Below are 22638 nucleotides of genomic sequence, written 5' to 3' on the forward strand. Positions count from 1 at the left end.
GTGACATTTCCATTAAAGGGACAGGCCTCATTGCTCATGCTGAATTATCAAGTAGGTTTGCATGGACAGCCATCTTTTCTACACTTTTTGATGGCGTACACAACTAAAGGCATGTGGAAGGGATTACTATTCCCACCAAAGAGAAGTAAAGGAAAATATGAACTTGGCAGGCAGATACCTACTTTTGAAGCATTGACTCCAGCAACATTCTGTCACCCATTCATAACTTGTTATTATAACCAAGATATTACATCATAAAGAAAAAAGAGGAGGACACACACTGGGCATTGGAAATATTATGCCCTAATTTACATCCTCAGATGATAAAGCACTGGGAAAGAGGGCAAATGTGACATGCCTATAATGCTAGTTACTTGGGAAGGAGGAGGATCTAGGAGGGCTTGGACCAGCCAGAGTGAAACCTGGCCTCAAGAAAGGGACCGTGTGGGAAGAGCATCTCGCCTGGGTGAGGATACAGGAGTAACTCACTGCTGCACCCAAAGAATAATCTGTTCTCAAAAGTGATTATAATTAAATGTTCTACCTGCCAATGAATCTGCTCGTCAAGAACACGGTCCAACAAGCAAGCCCGAATAAGGTAACTGAAGACATCCAAAACAGAAGCCAAAGTTTGGAGTGTTTAACATTTATTTCATTCACAGAATAGGCATCCTCCTCCCGAGTCTTCATCCATGGCATCGTCCTGACCACTTCCGGTTTGGTAGCTTCGCCTGGATTCTATCACAATTCTTGTTCAAGTCCAGGCAATAGAAAATAGACTCCCATCTTGGGAGATCCTCAGACCGACAGTAGACAAACACGTTCCCATGAAGCAGACGAGGAAGCGGTGGGGCAGAGCAGGGAGCTGCACTCAGGAGCCCGGCTCTGCAGCCGCTGTGAGTATATTGGCATTCCTCTCCGCCTCCAGTTCAGAAACAAGCTGGACGATCTCAGGGTGACTGAATTTTCCTGGGGGGGGGGGGGAAAGACACTTCTATATGGATGAGAAAAGACACCATTTCTTCCATTTGACCCCATGGCTATCAGGGGCTCTCTTCTACGAACTAGGCTATACCTGAGAGCAAGAGATTCTGGGTCTCCGGAAAGGGTAAAGGAGACCACTTCAGCCAGGGTGCAAGGATGAGAATCAGGCAAAGAATCATCGGTTAGGCAGAGCTGGAAGGAAGAGTGCCAGGCGGCCCCTGAGTGCCTCTCCCAGGGACACAGGGGAAGCGCGGGAGTGAGAGCCCAGAGGGCAGATCCATCTCTTTCTTCCAAAACTGAAATGAATTAAGGGGACCCAGTACCTACATAGAAAATGGCCTGCTGGGTGGGGCTGGTGCACGCCTTTAATCCCAGCACTAAGGAGGCAGAGGATCTCTGAGTTCGAGGTCAACATGGTCTACAGACCAGAGTTCCAGGACAGTCACAACTACACAGAGAAACTGTCTTGAAAAAGAAAATGGTCTGCAGGAAGACCAGGGCACAAAGAATATAAATGTCCCTCTGGTTAACATCTCCAGTAGCTGATGTCTGCCATTGTCCCTACTCTTCGCCCCCCACCCCTCAGGACAGTAACCACACCCTCATCTATTATAAATCATTACAGATACCTAGCGGAGTTGGCCAGCTAACCAGTACTGACTACACGTGACCCACGAGTCCCTCAGAACCTTGGCTCCAAAGCCATTTCTCAAGTTTCACCTCCCACCACCTTCCAGTGTTTTGTTACAGTCACTGAAGCTAACAGAAGGCGAGAGCCAGAAGGAGACTGCAAGGCTGTACCAAACCAAGACCAAATGTAGACTGAGCAAAAAGGGAACCGTGAATTCTCACAGGGAAGACTAGGAAAGGACGCCCGAAACACAGGTAGCAGTAGGTCCTAGGGCATTTTCGGTCAGTCAAAAGTGTCAGGATTTTGTTTTAGAAAGAGGAAAGCCATGCGTTTTTTAAAAGGAAGTTATCAGCCTAGGGGCACAGCTCTGGGGTAGAACAGTTACCTGGCATGCACGAGGCCCCAAGTTTGATCCCCACTCCACTCCTTCCTGCCCCACCCTCCAAAAGAGGAGCCGATGATGCCCGTATCTACAAGGGAGGTCACAGTAACAGGCCAGTGTACACTGAGAGCCCCGTCTAGAGCAGAGGAAACAGAGGTGGAAAAAGAGAAAAAAAGAGACCGGCAACTGCTTCGTTCTCGTGCAAATAGGACTTGGGGTATTAGTCTGTGAGCCAGGACTTCCATGGGTTTGGTGAGGCCCCCAAAGGTTACGGCAGGTCAGAGCAAGGCCAGCCTTTGCAGCACTCTCGGGGGAAACAGAGACTGGGCTGATCGTACAGGGCTCCCAGGAAAGGGATGGGGAGTCATAGCTGAAGCAGCCACTGAACATCCATCTCTAACAGTGGTCGTGGCTCCTTGTTCTCACATAGTTGGTATGGATGCTTGCCTTGTAAACGATCAAAATAAAGACAGTGAACAGTGCAGGTGCTGCGCCAGGCAGGCCACACGATGTCCTCCTGCATCCTCACACAAGCCCGTCATGTAGGTCTTATTCATGTCCCCAAGGTAGACGAGATGCCAGGCAAGTGCTCTACTACTGAACTACCTCCCCGGCTCTTGTTTCTAAAAATAGAGTCTAACTATTAGGCTGAGCCTATCCTCCAAGTCAAGCCCTCCGCACCCACCTCCTGAGAGGTAGGGGTTAGGAGCACGTACAACAGCAGGCTCAAGGATCTCCATTATACAGAAAAGGAAACAAAGATTCAGAGGGCCTAAGGGGTTTATTAGAGATTTACAGTTATATGTGGCATACGGGAGATTCAAACCCACGCATCATGAGTCCAGGGCTGTGCTGTGAGGTGCTAACATGAGGGAGACATCCACCTGGTGGGAGGAGGCGGAAGACCTATTTTAAGTCACTCACTATTTCTACCCCAGTCTTACAACTCAAAAGCCCTAACAGATCCGAGCCCTTTTACATGCCTTCTCTCCCGCTGACAACCAATTTAGGACTGACTTCAGAAAGGAGTTTTGGTTCCTATTTTTCAGATGAGGCACAGGCTCGGAGATATCGAGAGCTATCAAGACATCAGATATTAAGATATCTGACAGGCGGCAGAAGCAGAATGTGAACACGGTGCTTGAAGTGGCAGTGTCCCTGAGTGGCATCTCAACTAGCCATCCCGCCATTACCATTTTCTTTTCAGATGTTCTACTTAAAAGATCAGAAGAGCCGGGCGGTGGTGGCGCACGCCTTTAATCCCAGCACTCGGGAGGCAGAGGCAGGCGGATCTCCGTGAGTTCGAGGCCAGCCTGGTCTACCAAGTGAGTTCCAGGAAAGGCGCAAAGCTACACAGAGAAACCCTGTCTCTAAAAACCAAAAAAAAAAAAAAAAAGATCAGAAGAGAGAACCACCATGGGGCTCAGTAAAAGACCATCAGTCCTCACACTAAGATTACACCTAACTAAACCAACCAACCAACCAACCAACCAACAATGCTTACGAGCGTGAATACCTGCTGTGGAATCATAGAAGTCTTGAAGCCTCCCGGGTTTGTTCTCCATGTCTTCATATTCTGATGCCTGAAGGATCATCTCACACTGGTCCAGCTGCTTCACGAATCTGGCTTCTGCACTGGATTGGGTCTCATACTCCTAAGGAAAGGGACATGTAAAGGGCATGGTTAGGCTGCCTGGCTGGGGATTCTAGGGAATTTCCTATTTGGGTACCTGGAGTCAGAATCACAGCGTAGGGAATGAATACTCAGCACCAACTGCATTTCTCCACTGTGTACAGATAAGAAGAGACTCTTGACTTCAGGGCACAGTTTAGCACTAGGACTCCATGACTCCATGCAAGATAAAACACTCCACAAATGCCACCCAACGCACTGGAAGTCTCTAAGATGAACACGTCATAAACACTTCCAAATTCTTCTCTTCCTGTCTTGGTTTAAAGATCAACATTCTTTTTTAAAAAAATGTATGTGTATGTGTATCCATGTGTGTGCAGATAAACATGTTTGCAATTGCCATCCCTTTTGTTTGAGACAGAGACAGGATCTCTCATCAGCCTGTGGTTTGCTGTGTAGGCTAGAAGGCCAGTGAGTCCCAGGGATCTGCCTCTGTGGACTTGAGATTGCATGCATATTCCTCTATACTTGCTTTTAGTCTGCCTGCCTGCCCTCCATTCCTCTCCCACCCACTCTTCGTCCCTTCCCTCCCTCCCTCCCTCCCTCCCTCCCTCCCTCTCTCCCTTTTCTCTAACATATGCTCTGGGGATCAAACTCAAGTCCTCATAAGCACATTACAATCTGTACTATCTCCCCAGCCCTAAGACCAGACTCTTTGGTCCACCTGAGTTGAGTAGATTAGATCTAGTTAACCTAGAGACTTTTTTTAAACCTTAGACTTCTCAAAGTTTGCAATCTCTCCTCATTTCACCTCAGACTACCTCTTCCTCTAAGCTAATGAACAGCTTTGCTAATTACTTTTCATTACAAGTTTACCTGGAAATCTTTGTCCTTGTGATCCACCTCGAGTAATTAGTTAAGTCCCTCTGGGTTATAACTACTAGGGACATTAGAAAGCATCTAGGAATTTTACACACTGCTGTATGTGTGTGTTGGTGGCAGGAGACGTGAATGTGGCGGGAGGGGAGGAGCATTTTTACCTTTTCTCTTCTCGCTGTCCCTCCCCTCCTGAGTGACACAGGGAGTTCCAGGGAGCTTCCTTCTCAGAGCAGAATGTATCACCTGCAGCAACTTCCAAGTAATGCTGCACAGAACACTCTTCTATTAAGACCCAAGTATTCCCAACTGGTTTCCCGAAGAATTCTCATTTGTAATTCCACCCAGCTGTGTTCAGATAATAAGCCTGCCATGCTTTCTCGGCAGTGAAGACATGATACAAATCACTGAAAGCTTTCTTCGGCTGTATTCAAAGCCTGATTCTCATAAAGGCAGCCATTTGAATTTGGTAGGAGCTGAATTTTACACCTGGGGGATCATTTAAACATGAAGCCTAATCTATATTGCTTTATCTCAGAGGCACTTTTAAAAAATTACATTTTACTTAAGCGTTCATTCATATTCATAGTTATATAGTTATATTAAATAAATTCAAGTTCATGGTTTAGCCAAAGGAAACTGAAGACTCCAAGCCAACCAAAGTAGGATTTCTTTTCTGCTCAAAGTGAGGGAAAAAAAAAAACTTTAAGAGTGTTAGAAAATATAGTACATTATTGTGCTGGCCAGTTTTTATCAGCTTGACACAAAACTAGGGCCACCTGGAAAGAAGGTCTCCATGAGAATGGCCTGTGGGCATGTCTGTTGGGGCATTTTCTTTATTAATGATGGATGTGAGAGGGCTCAGTCCCACTGAGGGTGGTGCCACCCCTGGGCAGATGGATGGTCCTGGGCTGCACAAGGAAGCAGAGCAATCCAGTCAGTAAGCAGTGTTCCTCTGTGGTTCCTGCCTCTGCTCTAGCAGCCATTATTATCCTGACTTCCCTCAGTGATGAACTATTACTAGAACATGTTAAGCCAAATAAACGCTGTCTTCCCTAACTTGCTCTTGCTCATGGTGTTTATCACATAAAACAGGAAGCAAACCAATGCAACAGATTGCACAGAGAATCCTAATGCATTTACAGAATATTTTTAAAAGGCAAGCAATTTGTTGGATTTTTCCCTTAAATAATTCATTGTAAAGGCATTCTCTGACTTTATCTTTCAGTAAAAAGGCAGGGGCTTGGTGAGATACCCCAGCAGTCAGCAGGTAAAGGTGCTTGCCACTAAGCCTGATGACCTGAATTGGATCACTGGAACACAAATGGTGGAAAGAATAAACCGACAACCATAAGTTGCTCTCTGACCTTCACATATGTGCTGTGTTACACATGCGTGTGCACACATGCACATGGACAATAAATAAATTTAATATTTTCTTTTAAGGCAGAGTTGGGCAAAGAACACTCCAGACCAAGCTCTCAGGATGAGAGGTATTCTGACATTTAAAGAATTACTAGGAGCGGTTGCTAACATCACACCTGAGAACCCCGCGACGGAGGAGGAAAGAGAAGAGGCTAAGAATGAAGCAGGGGTCTGTGCCTGCAGGGTCTGGGCTTCCTGTATGCAGTCTCAGCTTCCTGTGCATCACAGACATCAAGGAGGGGTTCCAAAAGGAAGAGGTATACCCAGATCTGATGTTCGGAAAGATCACTCTAACATGCAGCATGGACAGCAGTTAAACCAGAAGCAGCAAAAACATCACAGTCTGGCCTACAATCATGGCAGCCAGGAGAGGAAAATGTGGAAGGATTTGAGAACTGTTAATGACGAAGTGCCATGAATAAAATAAAACTACACACAAGTGAGACAGCCCACCTGCACCCACGAGTCATGAATTAAAGCCAGCATCTGTCTGGAGAAAGCATCGCAGTACAAAAGAGGATCAAACCAGGCAACAGGTGTCCATCATAAGCCTTAAGTTTGCAGACAGACACTGGGCAAGATTCTGTGCACCCTAACAGTAGATGAGCACCACGGGCTTACACAGGACAGTCCAACCCTAAGATACTCCCCTGTCTCACCTTTAGGTCACCCTACCAGGACAGGGATCCATGCTAGCAAGAGAAATCAAAACTTGACGGTAAAAACCATCAAGATGAAAAAAGAAAGGACCTAGATAAAAATGGGAAAGGGGAACATAGTTGGGAAGTCCCTAAAACAAGTCTCCATATTTCTACATATTACATGAAAACACACACAACCCATACACCACCACCACCACCACCAACAATTACCTTGAGGAGGGAGATCTGAACTATGCTTCCTTCCAAAAGTTCAGGAAATATGATTTCAAATGAAGCTGAGCAACAGAAAAGCACAGTGATCAGATCCCAAACAAACTTAGACGACAGAATAGGAAGTAAAGTAACACACCCCACATTCACATCAGAGAGACACTCTCAGATTTAAAAATAGATCAACCGTACCACAAACTGCCCCCAAAGAACTAAAAGATGGACGGACGGATGGACAGACAGACAGACAGACACACACACACACACACACACACACACACACACACACAATGTGACATTAAAGAACAACCTAGAGAAAAGGGTTATTTCAGAAAGAAATCTAAGCAATGTGCAATTGCAGAGCACCCGAGCATGGTAAGTGTGTCTAACGGAAATTAAAAACAAAAATAGAGTTTAAAAATGAACGGTTTCAAAATTAAGATGCAAAGGGTTTCGGAGACGTTGACGAAGATTGGCAGTTGGCAAAAAAAGGATAGAATCATATAGGATTAGAAGAAGAGAAAAGAAAGAAAAATTGGACATCAATAAAACTTCTTTGAAATTACTTTTTTCCCCCTAGAGTATGCTGAAAGCAGACTAAATACTCAAGGAAATTAACTCAGGATAATCAATACAAAGATATATTCTGATAAAAATTACCAGACAGAAAAGAAATTCCTTGGACTCCTATATAAGAATTAGACTCTGGCATAGAACGAGAAGAAAATGAGGATTAGACTTTGACAGAAATGTTTTATGTTAGCAGAAAATGAGAAAAATACACTTAAAGACATTCAAGAAAAGAAAATGTGAGCTAGGGACTTTATATCCAGGGAAACTGAATTTTATGGATAAAAACCTACAGAGAAGCTGAGTCAAATGCAAGAAGTTAGGGAAGACTGCTCTAGGAGCCCTTCCGAAGACTCAACTACAGACTAGACTCAAACAAGCAAACTGTTCAGGAGTTGACAGTCTGGGTGGCATGTGCTAGGCACGAGGTTGATGCAAGGCCATTCCTTCTGTCAAGGAAGCCATCACATTCAATCAGATCTTCTCACCTTTCTTGTAGGAACTGCAAGCAAAGAGTTGAAAGGCAAGCACAAAAAATACATAAGCTACAAAGTAAAAAACATTAGAATACTACCTTCCTGCAACATCCAAGGTTTAGAGGATACAAGCATAAGGAGAAAGCAATTATTATATATTGCCACTGCTCTAGAGGCAGTAGAACCTGGGAGAACAGAGCCGATAAATGAGGTGGACTAAAGTCTCACACAACAGCCAACTTTTCTCTCGGACAATTTATACTGAGTCATCCGAGCAAAGTGTCCAATCCTAAGGACAGGTCACACGTGGCAAAAACGTGTTTTTCCATAGAGGCCTATGAACAAATAACAATAGCCAGTTGTAACGAAAATCTGAAGTAAACTCACTCCTTTGGCTCCACCTGAATGGGCCAGAAAACACATTCCAAGAATAATTCTGTGTTTTGAAAGAAACCGAGATCACACAACTCATCCTATTTTCTTGGAGTTTTCTCACAAGCACTCAGAATTCTCCTCCCACGACTCTATGTACCTCTTGAATGATCACAACACTCACCGACAGTTTTGTCAAAAAGATTCAGTCCGAGTGTGATTAGCTGCCAACCTGTATCCAATAACAGAAGACCTCAACAACGAGTATGCAGCTGGCAAACCCAGGCTTTTCTGACTCCATTCCTGGCCAAATAGTTTAGAATCCTCAACAGATAACTTGAAAGAAAAAGAAATGGATGAAGGGAGAGACTATAGATTCAAAGAGACCTGAAGGAGAAATTAAGTTGAAAAATTATACACAAGATTAAAGTACAAGATCCAAAGATGAATGATAAGATGAAGAAGGCATCCAAATGATTTCCATGAAAATCAGGGTAGTGGTTACCACAGGGGGCAGGGGTGGTGTGCGGAGAAGATACCTTTGGATCAGGCACACACACAGTTATCTAGAGTGAAGAACCAAATTCCAAGTATGGATCTGGGTGAAAGTTACAGGGCTATCACCCTTCTAGCAACTAATTATGCTATCCATTGGTTTTGCAAGGCTTTGAATGATTCATTTTTCACACACACACACAAAGATTTTGTTAAAAGTACAAAGGGAAAACAAATGAGCATGGTAATAGACCTTAGAAGCTGGGAGTCCTGTGCACGTGCAGGTGGGCCTGTGTTTTAGGCTCTTGTTTTCAAGTATGGTGCATAAGAGAAAGACTCTTTGAGAGGTTACAGGGAGAAGCAGCAGGTGATGAGTGAGTCCAACAGGGCTTCAGAGAGGAAAGAGTCCATGAACCTGGTGCCAGGGGGGGACACAAGGTCTAAAGATGGGCTAAGGAAGAGGAACATTTGCCAAAACTCCAAAGAAACAGCCAGAAAGGTACAGAGAAAACCAGGAATGAGAGGCTGGGGAGATGGCTCAGGGGATAAGAGGTGTTTGCTGCTCACACAGTAGGATCTGAACTTGAACCCCAGAAGAACTCACATAAAAAGCATGTCATGGCTCTGGCTGAATGCACCACGTCTGTAGTCCCAGTGCTGACGCAGAATGGAGACGGGATAGTCTGGGGCCTACTGGCTGCCAGGTCAGTGAGAGACCCTGTCTCAAGGGAATAAGGTGGAGAGTGACAGAGCATGACACACAGCATTCTCCTCTGGCCTCTGCACATGCACGAACAGGCGTACATACACCACTACTAACACACACACACACAGAGATAAATAAATAAATAATGAAGGAAGGAGAGAGAGAGAGAGAGAGAGAGAGAGAGAGAGAGAGGAAGGAAGGAAGGAAGGAAGGAAGGAAGGAAGGAAGGAAGGAAGGAAGGAAGGAAGGAAGGAACGAACGAACGAACGAACGAACGAAGAACGAACGAACGAAGAACGAACCAGGGATCTGAGGGATGAGATGCAGTAGAGAATTCTTCTCATGCCACCAAGTGCCAGATGGCAGCACATAGGCCAAAGAGGACTCGCTGGAGTAAGTCACAAAGAAGCCATGGGAGATTTCAGCAAAAGTAGTGACAGGTGGGACCATCAGTCACACTGCAGTGAGCCTCGAAGAACAGAGTTGGGGAGTACGGACAAGTCTTTACCTGTTTAGTCACGAGGGGAAGCAGAAAAACGTGGCAAAGGGGGAGATGTGCTTCAAAAAAGTCACACAAATATGTATGTACAAGTGCATACAAGGGTTAAAAAAAATGCCCACCTATGCAGCCTCTACTCTCCTAATTTAAAACAAACCAGGACGGAAATGACGATCTGCTACAAAGTGAAGAGAGAGGTAACAAGGCAGGTGCTTGAGGGGAGCAACGGACACCAGAGCCGACGGGAAGTGCCTGAGCCTGGTCAGGAACGTGGCACTAAGGTGGGAGGGGATCCCCACACCACTCTGCCACCTGCAGGTGTGTCTGGAAAAGACACCAAATGACTCAGGCCAGGGTTTCCTAAGCAGCAGGACTAGAAGGCAATCCTAGGTCTTGAAAATAGGGTAGGAAAGTCGGAAATGTTAGCTGCGAGGGAGGATCGGCTATCTATGAAGTCTGCTTTTCATACCGTCCTTTCTCTGACCTTCTGGTGGCTTTTGCTTCTGAGTCCCAGGAGCCTCCCACTGCTCTACTCAACTCTGAGGACGGAGGAGAGGACATTATAAAAAGGGAATTTGTCAACCCAACTGCATCGACAATGGATTGACATCTGATATCACTGAGAGAAAACTTCAGGCAGAAGAGAAGGCCTAGATGGGCAGTAGGGCATTTAACATGGAGCACTGGCTCCACATGCGCCTTGTGAGTCAAAGGCTGGTCTCTAAAACATAATGCAGGTGGTGGGTGGATGTGCCTCAGTGATGTTCGCACAGCAGAGTATCACCACAGTCACAGCTTCCTGTGGTGATTCCAGACACAAACAAAATGAACACACTTCCTCCTGGTTTACTGAGAAATAATTTCACTTTGACGGTGAAAGACAAATTATCATCCAGAAAGTCTAACCCCCTTAAACCTCTAGGCTGGCAGATATTGATTAATGCTGAACAGCTGTGGTAACCATATTTCAATATCCACCACTGGTCTTTTCTATGCACCTAGCATTACCCTAAGTTCTATCGGTACCAATTTCCTAAACCTACATCAGGACTGAAGGCAGACAAAATAGGGTGTATGGATTAGAGACAGGGGCTGGAACTCACTAATGTTCTAAGTGTTTTACATTCATTACTTTATGTCCCACATCTATATACTGCCATTTCACAGATGAAGAAATGGAGGCATGGAGAAATTAAATTGCCCAAAGTCACACAGGTAATAAATAAGGAAACAAGGGTGTGGACACTAGCAGTAGGATACTGGAATCCATATGCCATCATTGGCTACGCATCAATTACTATGTCTCCTATTGTGTTGAAAAATTCCTGTCTGCCTGGGATCTTAAATGTGACCTATGACGATGATTTATATGGAAACAGGATCTCTGCAGAAGTGATTGAGTTATGATGTAGCCCCAACCTAGGATGGGGGGGACACAGAGGCAAACATGGAGAGGACACCCAGCAGCTGGTGGATGGGGACCAGAATGGGCAGGGAATGCCAAGGGTCACAAGCACTAAATGACAGGTGGAGGCCACGAGGGAGCCTCCCTGAGTGCTGGGATACCAGTACTCTTTGATCAGCTTCATCAAGTCAATGACATGTCCAAGATGGAAAAACCATTACCTATTTGGGAGTTATCAAGTGTTTCATATCTCCTCAAATCAAAAATTCAGATACTACTTTAAAACTGTAGTTTTCTCAGTAAAATTTTCAGTCAGTTGCTGGTAACTAAAACAGTTCTATAGATGCTGCCACTGGGTTTAGAACAAGTAAGAGGCAAAGGCAGGCAGATTCTTATAAAGCTTCCCAAATTCTGGGAGTGTTTTGTCCTCAAGAGATGATGGAATTCAATCCATAAATTCATGTCTCTTCTTTTCTCTGCAATGTGTGATGTGCAGCCTTGCTCTACTGTTATCCCCACCTCACAGAGCATGCTCCAAATGCTACTTGGAAGTAGATGCTTTGAGACACGGACCACTATTCCCCAAAGAAACCCTGGTTTACAGATACCTTCTGCAGCAGCTCCAGGCTAGATGGCTGTGGATATCGCTCTGTATGTTGTGAATGTGTTGCTCTGATTGGTTAATAAGTAAAATGCTGATTGGCCAGTAGCCAGGCAGGAAGTATAGTATAGGTGGGATAAACAGAGAGGAGGATTCTGGGAACAGGAAGGCTGAGTCAGGAGTCGCCAGCCAGGCACAGAGGAAGCAAGATGTGAAGGCAGAACTGAGAAGAGGTACCAAGTCACGTGGCTGAACATAAATAAGAATTACGGGTTAGTTTACATGTAAGAGCTAGTCAGTGGTAGGCCTGAGCTAATGGCCGAGCAGTTTTAATTAATATAAGCCTGTGTGTGTTCACTTGGGTCCAAGCAGCTGCAGGACTGGCGGGTGAGAGAGATTTGTCCTGACCATGGGCCAGTTGGGACACTGGAAAACATCAGCTACACTAGGTGCCATGCATGCCATCGCAGACTGAATTCTCCTCACAAGGTAATTACTCAAGGCCCACGGTCTCTCAGCAGATTCCAGCCTTTCCTTCTTTTAGAACACTAATACTACAGAATGCCCCTGGGAGGGAGCCTAAGGCAGCACTCACCAGTCAAACGTATGAAGATTTCTCCATTAGAGAAATTCACTTTCACACTATGAGGGATGAAGGACTGACTCTAAATTACAAATACGCGGAGAGCAGACAAAGGTTTTTAAAACCTAGTTTTCTAAGTAGGTTGGGCTTCTTCACCGTGGATGAGCAGGTGGCCCTCCCTGCAGGATTCTCATTCCCTGGAAGAAAATCTGACTAACCAGAGGGAAGTAACTTGCCTGTGGGTGTGTAGGTTCAAGTCTCTGCCCTCGGCGCTACACCCCACTGCCTTGAAAGGAGTGAAAGACGCTCCATATTTGGGCTAACTCACTGCAACAACAGGGCACTGGCAGACCTGATGCTGCAGAACACAGTGTCTAGGCAAAGTTCAAGGTTTCGGTCCCAGGCATGTCCCGTGTTCTAGTGACAATCTGAAAAATCTACAGGCGGTGGTAGGAAGGGACTTCATAGGAGAGGCAGAGCAGGGTAGGGGCCCGGATAAGTGCAATGTGATTCTGAGGGCAGAGGCATAGGAGAGGGATGGGATGGGAAATGAGGGGGATGTGATGGGAAATAATGAGGGGGATGTGATGGGAAATGAGGGGGATGTGATGGGAAGTGAGGGGGATGGGATGGGAAATGAGGGGGGCTAGATGGGAAATGAGGGGGATGTGATGGGAAATGTGGGGGATGTGATGGGAAATGAGGGGGATGGGATGGGAAATGTGGGGGATGTGATGGGAAATGAGGGGGATGGGATAGGAAATGAGGGGGTTGTGATGGGAAATGAGGGGGATGTGATGGGAAATGAGGGGGATGTGATGGGAAATGTGGGGGATGTGATGGGAAATGAGGGGGATGGGATGGGAAATGAGGGGGTTGTGATGGGAAATGAGGGGGATGGGATGGGAAATGAGGGGGTTGTGATGGGAAATGAGGGGGATGGGATGGGAAATGAGGGGGATTGGACGGGGATGGAGAACTGGCACAGGGCAGGTGGGAAGGATGAAGATGGGATTGTCCAAGAGCAGGAAAGGGAGCAGGTCGAGGGGCTCCATCAAGGAGAGGCATTGTGCTCTGGATGGAAGAAACACTAGAAAAAAGAAAGAAGGACAGAAAACATTTCCTGTTAACTTCCCACTCTTCCTGCCCTTTCCTCTCAGCCTTGTCGCCCACAGTGAGAAGCGATCCCAAGGAGAGAGCCCTTGCCTTGGATGGGTCCATGCTCTGCCTTTCACCTTGATTTCACTCTGTTCTTATTTGTTTGTTTTCTGAGACAGAGTTTCTCTGTCTAACAGCTCCGGCTGTCCTGAAACTCACTGTGTAGCCTCTGGCTCCTGAGTGCTGGGATCAAAGGCGGTCTCCGCCACCACCACCACCACCACCTGGCTTCACTGTTCTTTTACAGATGGGCAACAGATTAGTAAAAGGACAGCACCCAAGGTCACAGAACTACAACTCGGTATGTTGGTATTAAATCTCAGTTCTGAACTACCCCAAAGCCATGTGGAGTCCCGAGGATGACTTTAGCTGTTATCCACCTTGTTTGAAGGGTGCCAGTCACATGTTTTAAGAATTAGAAATGGGGGCTGGGTGGATGGCTCAGTCAGTAAAGAGCTTATCTTGCAAGCAAGAGGACCTTCATTCAACTCCAGAACCCAACTGACAAAACTAACCAGGTAGCACGTGTTTGTAATCCCAGGGTAACGACGGTAGGGAGGCATGTGAATCCCTGGAGGATCTGTGGTCAGTGAGAGATCCTGCCTCAAAAACAGGACACCTAAGGAATGACTGCTGAGGTTGACCTCTGGCCTCCACACTCACACATACACACATGTGCCTACACACAAGTGAACAACACATGAGCATGAATGCAAACACATAAAAGAATCAGGTATGGGTACATGGCTATGGACAAAGCAGGCAGAAATACAGGCCCTGTGTTCTAAGAGCCATACCTGGCCCTGCGGTGGCAAGAGAAATAAAAACAATGAGAAAGAAAACTGTCTACCAGCACAGAGAAATTTCTGTAGCAGCTGGGAGACAAAACAACAGTAAATTAGACTATTAACATGACCTATGCCAACTACAGCACAGATAAGCCACATAAATTCCATCACAATAAATAAAAAGCCAGCCCCATATGTATACTCACTTCCCAGAGTTCATAGAGCTCCTTCTTGAGGTCCTCTGGCAGCAGCTGGGTTATCTGCTTCATAGCCTCCTGAAATACGAAGCCATTAATTCCATTACATTCACCTCCACTGAAGTCAATATCTAGTCTACAAAAGGCAAACAAGAGACTCAGATTCTTTAGAACAACTCCCAGTAGAATAAGCTGGCCTTTACAGGTTCCGGGGTTTCTTAAAGTATTATATTCATTTTTCTATTATTTCCATTATTGCAAAAACTTAAAAGCATCATACAAAGAGTCAATCATTGTCACTGACATAACAGAAGTTCCACTGCTTTTGAGGTTCATAGATTCCCAGGATGCACTGCTGTCCTCCCTGCACCAAAGGACTTTATGACTTCAAGGCTGCCCTTCCGAAAGCGCTGTCCTATCCTCTGATGGTCACACCTAGTGTCAAACAGCAGGACAATGACCAGTGAGTTCAAAGTGACTGTCCCCAGCCACTGTTTGAGGGGCTGTCCTTGCAACTCATGCCTGGCCACTCTGGGGCCTTTTCATGATGTGTCCAGCAGTGTCTAAAAGACACCATTGTCACCACAAGAAGCCTGAGAGTTATCCAAACTCCAGAGAAGAGAAGAGACTAAGAGGATAAAAGGGAGAATAAAAGGTGTTCTTTACTCTATAAATACTTCTAAGTCTCTTGTGGTACCCTCCGTCCAGTCTCCTCCTTGGCTTCAATCATTCTAATATTCTTCCAAATAGCACATTTTTTAAGGGCAACTGGTTTCCCAGTGGCCTTATATTCCTTCATTAGCTCATCCTGTTTACCTCTCACTCAACCTGGTAGTAATCAGAGTCTCAGCTCTTTGAAAAGAATAAGCTGTAAGCATCAACTTCAGCATCAATAGCAAGGTCTTATATAAAATAAGACAATGAGTTAGAGAAAAGCAACGAAGAGGAAACTGGGTATTTGTGTGCATATTTATAAAACACTGGAAGGAAATATGGCTTATAGCATACATGTGCATCTACAGCAAGCAGTATTTACTATGCTCTTACAAGTGGCACCGCCATCTGGGGTGGCCTGCTCAGTCACACAGCTGTCGCGTCGCACTACTTTGAGTGGCATAAAATGCATTTTACATATGCATTCTTCTTGTTTCTTTATTGTAAATCTCAGCAATATCCTTGAGAAAACGCCTATTTATAAATTAACTGTCTCCATACAGAGATTGCTTTTGACTATACTATTCCAGAAATACATTGTGTCTTGCTTGTTTTTCTTTTCCTCAGAAGACACTTGTGTACAGGTATATGGAAGTCCAGTTCTCTTGGAGGACATGCTTAAACACTTTGCTTCAAACATGAGTCATTTTACTGCCTCTTCTTAGCTGACGGGCCCAGCACCGAACACGGCAGAACAAAACGCAGCCCTCGCCTCTCTCCTGCAAGATACTTTATTTGTATGGGTGCACGCCAAGACTGAATTAGCTTTTTGGAGATCTTAATACTGACTTATTAAGAAGCTCCTTCACAATTACTGTGTCCTTTGAAAAACAAAACACAACAAATACGTTGCTTTCCTCTTAAAATTGAGAATTTTCTGGATCTAAACGTATCAATATAACTTGTTATACAATGAGAATTATACTTTTTTTTTTAAACCAATTTTTGAGGATTACATACGTTAAGTACTGGATCACTTCTAATTCTCTGCTTCCCCCCTCACAACCCCTCCTGTGTTCCCCAACTCCCTCTCAAATTATTATGGGTGTACACACAAGTATATATAAATACAGCCTGTTGAGTCCATCTAGTGTGTGTGTGTGTGTGTGTGTGTGTGTGTGTGTGTGTGTGTTAGAGCTGACTGTTTGGATTGGGCCACCTATCAGGGGTCTCATCTCTGGAGAAGACTGATCCTCTGTCCTCAGCAGCTATTAATTGCCTGTGGCTCTTCATGTAGAGAGAGGGGAAGGCCTGTGAGATTTGGTTGCCTAAACAAGACCTCCACAATAACACCACCAGCTGAGAATTACATTTTTGCGACCTCTTGGTTAATATGCCTTGTTTGATGGCTTATACCACAGCATCATGCCTCCCTTTAAGAATGATAGCGACTTCACTGAAGATCCTAGGTATGATCCAGGACCTCATCTCTGTACTTTCACTCTGGCATTCAGCCACACATTTTGAGTGGCGATACCCCAGGCTTCTTCCTTTGCTGGCAAACTAAGCCAAGAATTTCCTTCCACTGAACTGAGGGCAGCTCTCACCAGACTCACAAAGCTCACGTATCGGTTTCATGGCCAGCACCGGCAAAGCATGACCTTCACACCCTGACATGGCTGAGCGGTGTGGTGGCTCACTCAGATTCTAGATCCAGATTGGTCTTAAACCTTAGCTTAGCCTTAACTAGCTGAAGATCCCTAACCAAGTCACTTAGCCCTTTGGTCTTGAAATTTCCTCATTTGCAGGATGCTACCTTCCTAAGAGGGTTGTATGGTCCGAGCATGCACACACACAGTCCTCATAAACTCAGCATGAGTCCTCTAGAAATGCTCGCTTTGACTTTTTCAATTTCTCTACCTTCCAAACACATTTTGAAAAGGCCCATTTCACCTAGTTCTTTAGAGACTTTGCCCCTCACAGATATGGACATAACATGACTCTGCACTCCATTTGAATAAGCTTCTCTCTTTGCAAAAGAATATAGCTGGCCAACTGCTACACCCAGCCTCTAAGTCCAGCTCCTTAATCCTCATGATCTCTGTTATGCAACACTGGCCAGTTTGAGTTATAATAAAAGGTTATTGATATCATGGTGGATGAAGAAGGTTAGACCTCAAGCGTTGCTTTTGGCCCCCTTCCCAAGTTCTGTTTTCTATGCCCTCCTTCTGCCTTTCATCTTAATATCAAATATCCTTCCAGTTCACCAAGTAGTCCCTTCCCTGGCCCCATCCCCTCCTCCGTCAGCTTAAATCCTGGCCAGCCAGTCAAGAAATTTCTGTGCAAATGATGCTTCTGGTTCACATTATGCACGTTTCCCCTGAGGCCAAGGAGCCTTCATTTAACTATCTTAATGCATGTCTCAGAGAGCCAAATCTTGTTCATAAACACCATCTGTATAAGGCATCCCAACCTTCCTGTGCCCAAACCCAGATCAGCAGCAGGAAGATGTAATGGCGCACCAGCTCTCTCCAGGCCCCGGGTTTCTCGGCCAAGAACTTAATGTTCCTTGAGATGTTTCCCTGGTCTTTCTGCCTCTGACATTTATTCCTCTGTGAATCAGCAGGGGTGGGCACACATGAAGACAGCAGCACCTAGTGACCCTCCCTCAGGCCACACTAATCAAGACCCATCCTGTCTGAGGAGTCATAGGCTTCCTCCTCCCGCATTGGTTGCAGTTCCTTTACAGTGTCTGTGGTTCTTTTCTAGAAGTTTCTGGCATGCTCTTCTGTGGAGAAAATCCTTGCACACTTCCAGAGGGACAGCATCTCTCTTCTCTGTCATATCTCCCCATGCCTGCTCCTCAGTCTAAGGCCTCAGTCATCTTCAGCATGGTTTTTCACTCTAATGTCCATATTTATGCAGAAGTGAAACCAACATCCTCTAACGGGCTTCATGAACGAGGAAGGAGTTTTTTTCTCCATCCTCTTAACCCGGGTGACACTTCATTACCCATTATCCTCTGGTTCAAGTGATAATTCCTTTCTACAACTGAGAATTTAAGCAGATTGCTTTCTTTCTGTATGGATTCTGTCAAGAATTCTTTTCACAACAGTCTGGACCTATATTGAGAAATATTTCCTTCTGTCATGATGCGCAGGCTATATTTTGGACCTGTCCTTTGGGAAGAAGAGGGATGGAGGACACAGCCTTATTCTATTCCCAAGATGCCTGTATTTTAGGGTGGCTTGGAACCTAAATTACCTTCACTTCCGTATGGGATCTTCTTGCTTCTACGTGGGCAAAAGCTTCTACTGGCTACTTAGATCCAGTCTCCATCAGCTCGGAAAATAGCCACTTAAACCCACCTTCTCTATTAAACCATCTCAGTAAAGGCTTCCTCAATAAATAACTTAGGACCAATCTCAAAGGCCTACACGAACAGTCATTTGCAATAATGATTACACTGAATATCACCTCTTCAGCTTTAAAGGATGAAAGAGCGAGGAGCGGGGAGGAAGGAGGAAGGGATAAGGGTAGCCTTCTTCCTGTGTTTTTCTGTTTCTGCCTCAAAAATGTCTCTTTGTAGCCCTGCGCTCTGAGTTTAGAGCATCCATTGACCTTGATTTAATAGCTTATCAATGCTATTTATGTCTATGAATGCAAATGTTTTCTTTTACCTTTTAAATTTCTAGCCTCTAAAGGACAAACTTAAAATGTACTAAATAGTAATTATAATACTAAATATATTTGTGATTTAGAGAATTTCTCTCCAAATAGTTTAAGAGTGTGTGTGGTGGGGGGTAGATAATTTCCACAAACTGACTTAGTCCCTGCTATTTGTACTATTCTTATGAAATCCATGCCATCTCTCCATGCACACAAATAAGAACTGATGCCAATATGACTATTTGTTCCAGGGTCAAACAAGGCTGGAGCAGGGATGTAGCCCTATTCTTATAAAAAACGTTGCTGAGAATAAGCTAAAACAACTTTGCTGGCCAAGAAACCCTTGCTGAGAGAAGACTGTTACTTCAAGACTCTCTTGAAGACCTTCCCTCGCTCTTCCCACCAAACGTGAGCCACTAAGTACTAAACTCTATACAGACCCAGCTAGTTGTCTATCATCGGATGCGCTCCATCCTAACACCTTGGCCCTAAAACTCTAAGCACATCCTCTCCGACCTTCCCCATCTTTCTTTATAGCTGGTGAATTCTCTTCACTTCAGCGACAGCTTTTCCTCGCGGTCCTTTGCAGAGCCAGTGGTCAGCACCAACCTCTTCTCGTCTATGTTTTTCTTCTTTGGGGATGTTATCTGCTGGTGCTATGTCCCCAACGATGCATTCTGCCATATCGTGAACCAGGGCTAGGCGTATACATCTGACCAGGTGAGAAATGGTGAATAATTACACAAAATTACAGTCACTACAAGTTTCTTTTCTATACTAATTTTAAACTTAAGCATGTGTTTTTTTCTTTCTTCCCCACTCAGAGAATATTTTAATACAATATTTTCTAAAGTAATTATGCTCTACCAGCCTACATTAGTTCTGAATCAAAACTGCTCAGGAATATTTAACACAATGCCTGAGTATAGAGCAAACTCAATTTTTTTAATGGTTGATTTCATAATTCCCACTTTAAGAAGTTCCTAATGTCAAACGGCAAAGCCAGGAGATATTTTACTTACACAAAACTTAGAATCAATCATTTCCTCCAATGTCCTAGTGCCAAAATGATCTATATATAAGATAATGGGTGCAGCTGAACAGATAGGGCCCTGAATTTGGCTACCGACCTTACTAGCTACAGGAAGTTTACCAAATTACTTACTTAATTTAAATGCTTACTTACTTAATTTAAATGCTTCCTATCACCGCCCTTCATTTTATCATGTAAAATGAGTAACAGGGGAGATACAGCTCCTAGAGTACTGGCCTACCATTCACAAGGCCCTGAGTTTGATGTCCAGCATCACTAAAAGGGGGTGGAGGAGTACTTCATACAGGAGATACAAGAATTATATTTGATAAATCATGCTCTTGCTCCACACTGGTTATTTAACACATGGCTATGACTATTAGTCCACAATAATAACCATCAGAACGACAGGGAAGGGCGGGCTGTTTTTCAGTCCTACTAATCCACGAAGTCTTTGAAGCCTCCTAGGCTTCTCTGCCTCCAGTTTCTTTCTAGTCCAGTACAAATGTCAGACTGAGTCATCTCAAACTGACTTTTGTTTTGTGCTTCTTATTTCTTTTTTGCCAATACTCCCCCATGTTCCACACCACCCGCAGAGCAATAGGGGCTCCCCAGGGAACACTTGGCTGTGGTCAACCTGACTTTCTTCTGTTTTCCCAGGGTACTTTGCTTCCCTACCACTGGGGCTTTGATTCCAGCTTCTCTGCGTGCAAGGCCTCTTTAGAACTCAACCCCCATCTAATCCAGGAAGACCAACCGAGAGCAGAGGATTCCCCTTACGACTAGAATGAATAGCTGGCTAATTCCCTACCCTAACTTATTTTGTGGTTTTTATTGAGACCACATCAGGCCCAGGCCAATTCATTTGCTGTCTTCTACGTAAACTCTTGCCCTGTGGTTCTGATTTTAAAGGCTTCTGATTAACTAAATGAGGTGCCTCTTTAAAGCATCTATAAATCTACTGCCATACAACCTCAGCAGCATGGCCTCACAAATGGCTACCACTATTCATAAAAGCAGCTAGTTAGTTCAAAAACAAAATAAATACTAATGCAAAGATATAATTTTATACATGCTCACCTTCAGGGCCCTAACTTCTCACTTGTTTCCACTGAGACCAACGCACACTCTATCAACAGAAGTAGTCCTCACACAGAGCCCTGAGACTTTCACAGGCATCAGTGTTCAAATTAACTTACCGATCCTTGTTCAGATGGTCGTCTCTGGTCACCATAGCCATAACCGCCATCCGGTACATGTGATCTGACACACTTTCTGGCTTTTCCACATTTCTGTATACCCAGCCTGTCCGTGGGACTCTCTAATAAAGAAGATAAGGAATTAAACAAATACCACCACTGGAAACCACCGCACAACCAACAGGTACTCTTCAAGAAAGTGCCAGGGAATGCCCAAAGTTACCAAGGCATGGTTTCAAACCTACTTTTTTTTTTAATGCTTTATTTAAACTAACCATAGTGATCCAAACTAGTGAGTGAGCAAAATGCAGTTCACAAGTATACTAAAGTCCAACAGTCATCACTCTGTGCTACTGAAGTATAACTATGGGACAAATACAAAGTTTTTAGACATAAAAGAAAAACTGGTGTTAAGCCTGGAATCCCAGCATTCAATAGGCGGAGTTTCAGGCTGCCAGCCTGAGCTACCAACCTCTTCTCAAAAAAAGTACTTTGTAGTTAGGAAAAATACAAAGCCAAAGCCCTGTTTTTCCTAACTACAAGAGTAGTGGGCTTTTGCTATCCAAAAAAAAAAAAAAACCATTTCACAGAAGAAAAGAGTAGCATGTTTTGTACATAAACATGTGAGACTACCCAATTCTGACACAGAAGGATTGGAGTAATTTCTGCCCCACTCAAGCCTTTAATTCAGATCATGATGTGATTGATGATCATGTGAGTCTGCACTTTCCCTGGGAGTTCTGTGCTTCTAAAGAATTTCACGAACAATAGTCACAGGGTCGGGGAACCGGTGATCAGGGAACGTTGGGGACTCTGCACAACCTCCGCCAGGCGAGGACCCGGGCACGCTGAAACTGTGGTACAGAAACGGGCATTTCCGGAAGTCACTGCCATAGGGGAAGGTCTCCACTGCACATGTGCAGGGTCCCCCGACTCTCTGCCTTCCGCCGTAGCTCGGCTGCATCGCCCAGGGCCTGAGGTGTAGGCGCCGGGGCCAGAGCTGACGGCGCCGGGCTCGGAGTGTGCACAGTCCCGGGTCCAGCCTGGCCCGTCGGCTTCGGTCCCAGCAGCTCCTTCCCGGCACATCCAGGCCGCGCACCGCGCACCGCCGAGCGAGGGGAGGCGGCGCGGGGAGAGCCAGAGCCCGAACCGCCGCATCCCGGCCAGGCCGCTTCCGCTCGCTCACCTTGAGCTGCCCGACCAGCCGCAGGAAACGCAACAACCCAGCCCCGCCGCCGGAAGAGGCCGAAGCCATGCCGGAGTGCACCTGACCGGGTGGCCCGCAGCAACTCCCCTCCCTTAGGCTCCTCCCCGCCCTCCTCCGGCTCCTCCCCTCCCTTAGGCTCCTCCCCACCGTCCTCCGGCTCCTCCCCTCCCTTAGGATCCTCCCCGCCCTCCCCACTTCCTCCCTGGGTGGACCACCTTCTTGG

The 22638-nt window shown here is 45.4% G+C and overlaps 1 protein-coding gene across 3 annotated transcripts; it reads right to left on the reverse strand.

Annotated features, from left to right (window-relative positions):
• Positions 1–630: 630 nt before the first annotated feature.
• Hddc2 (HD domain containing 2) lies at positions 631–22549 on the reverse strand. Of its 3 annotated transcripts, none has more exons than XM_006981254.4 (6): positions 22395–22549; positions 21209–21330; positions 19586–19688; positions 14663–14731; positions 3514–3652; positions 631–969 (listed from the first exon to the last, which is right to left on the reverse strand). In XM_006981254.4, the coding sequence occupies exons 1-6, from the start codon at positions 22461–22463 to the stop codon at positions 872–874; spliced, it is 600 nt and encodes a 199-aa protein (XP_006981316.2). In that variant the 5' UTR covers positions 22464–22549; the 3' UTR covers positions 631–871. The 3 variants fall into 3 exon arrangements, with proteins under 3 accessions (XP_006981316.2, XP_076408651.1, XP_076408652.1); XM_076552536.1 differs by lacking the exon at positions 22395–22549 and adding an exon at positions 22031–22382; XM_076552537.1 differs by lacking the exons at positions 631–969; positions 22395–22549 and adding exons at positions 2751–2881; positions 22031–22382.
• Between the last annotated feature and the right edge of the window lie 89 nt (positions 22550–22638).

The sequence above is a fragment of the Peromyscus maniculatus genome, chromosome 16 (genome assembly GCF_049852395.1).
Source record: "Peromyscus maniculatus bairdii isolate BWxNUB_F1_BW_parent chromosome 16, HU_Pman_BW_mat_3.1, whole genome shotgun sequence".
In the NCBI taxonomy this organism is placed as follows: Eukaryota; Metazoa; Chordata; class Mammalia; order Rodentia; family Cricetidae; genus Peromyscus; species Peromyscus maniculatus.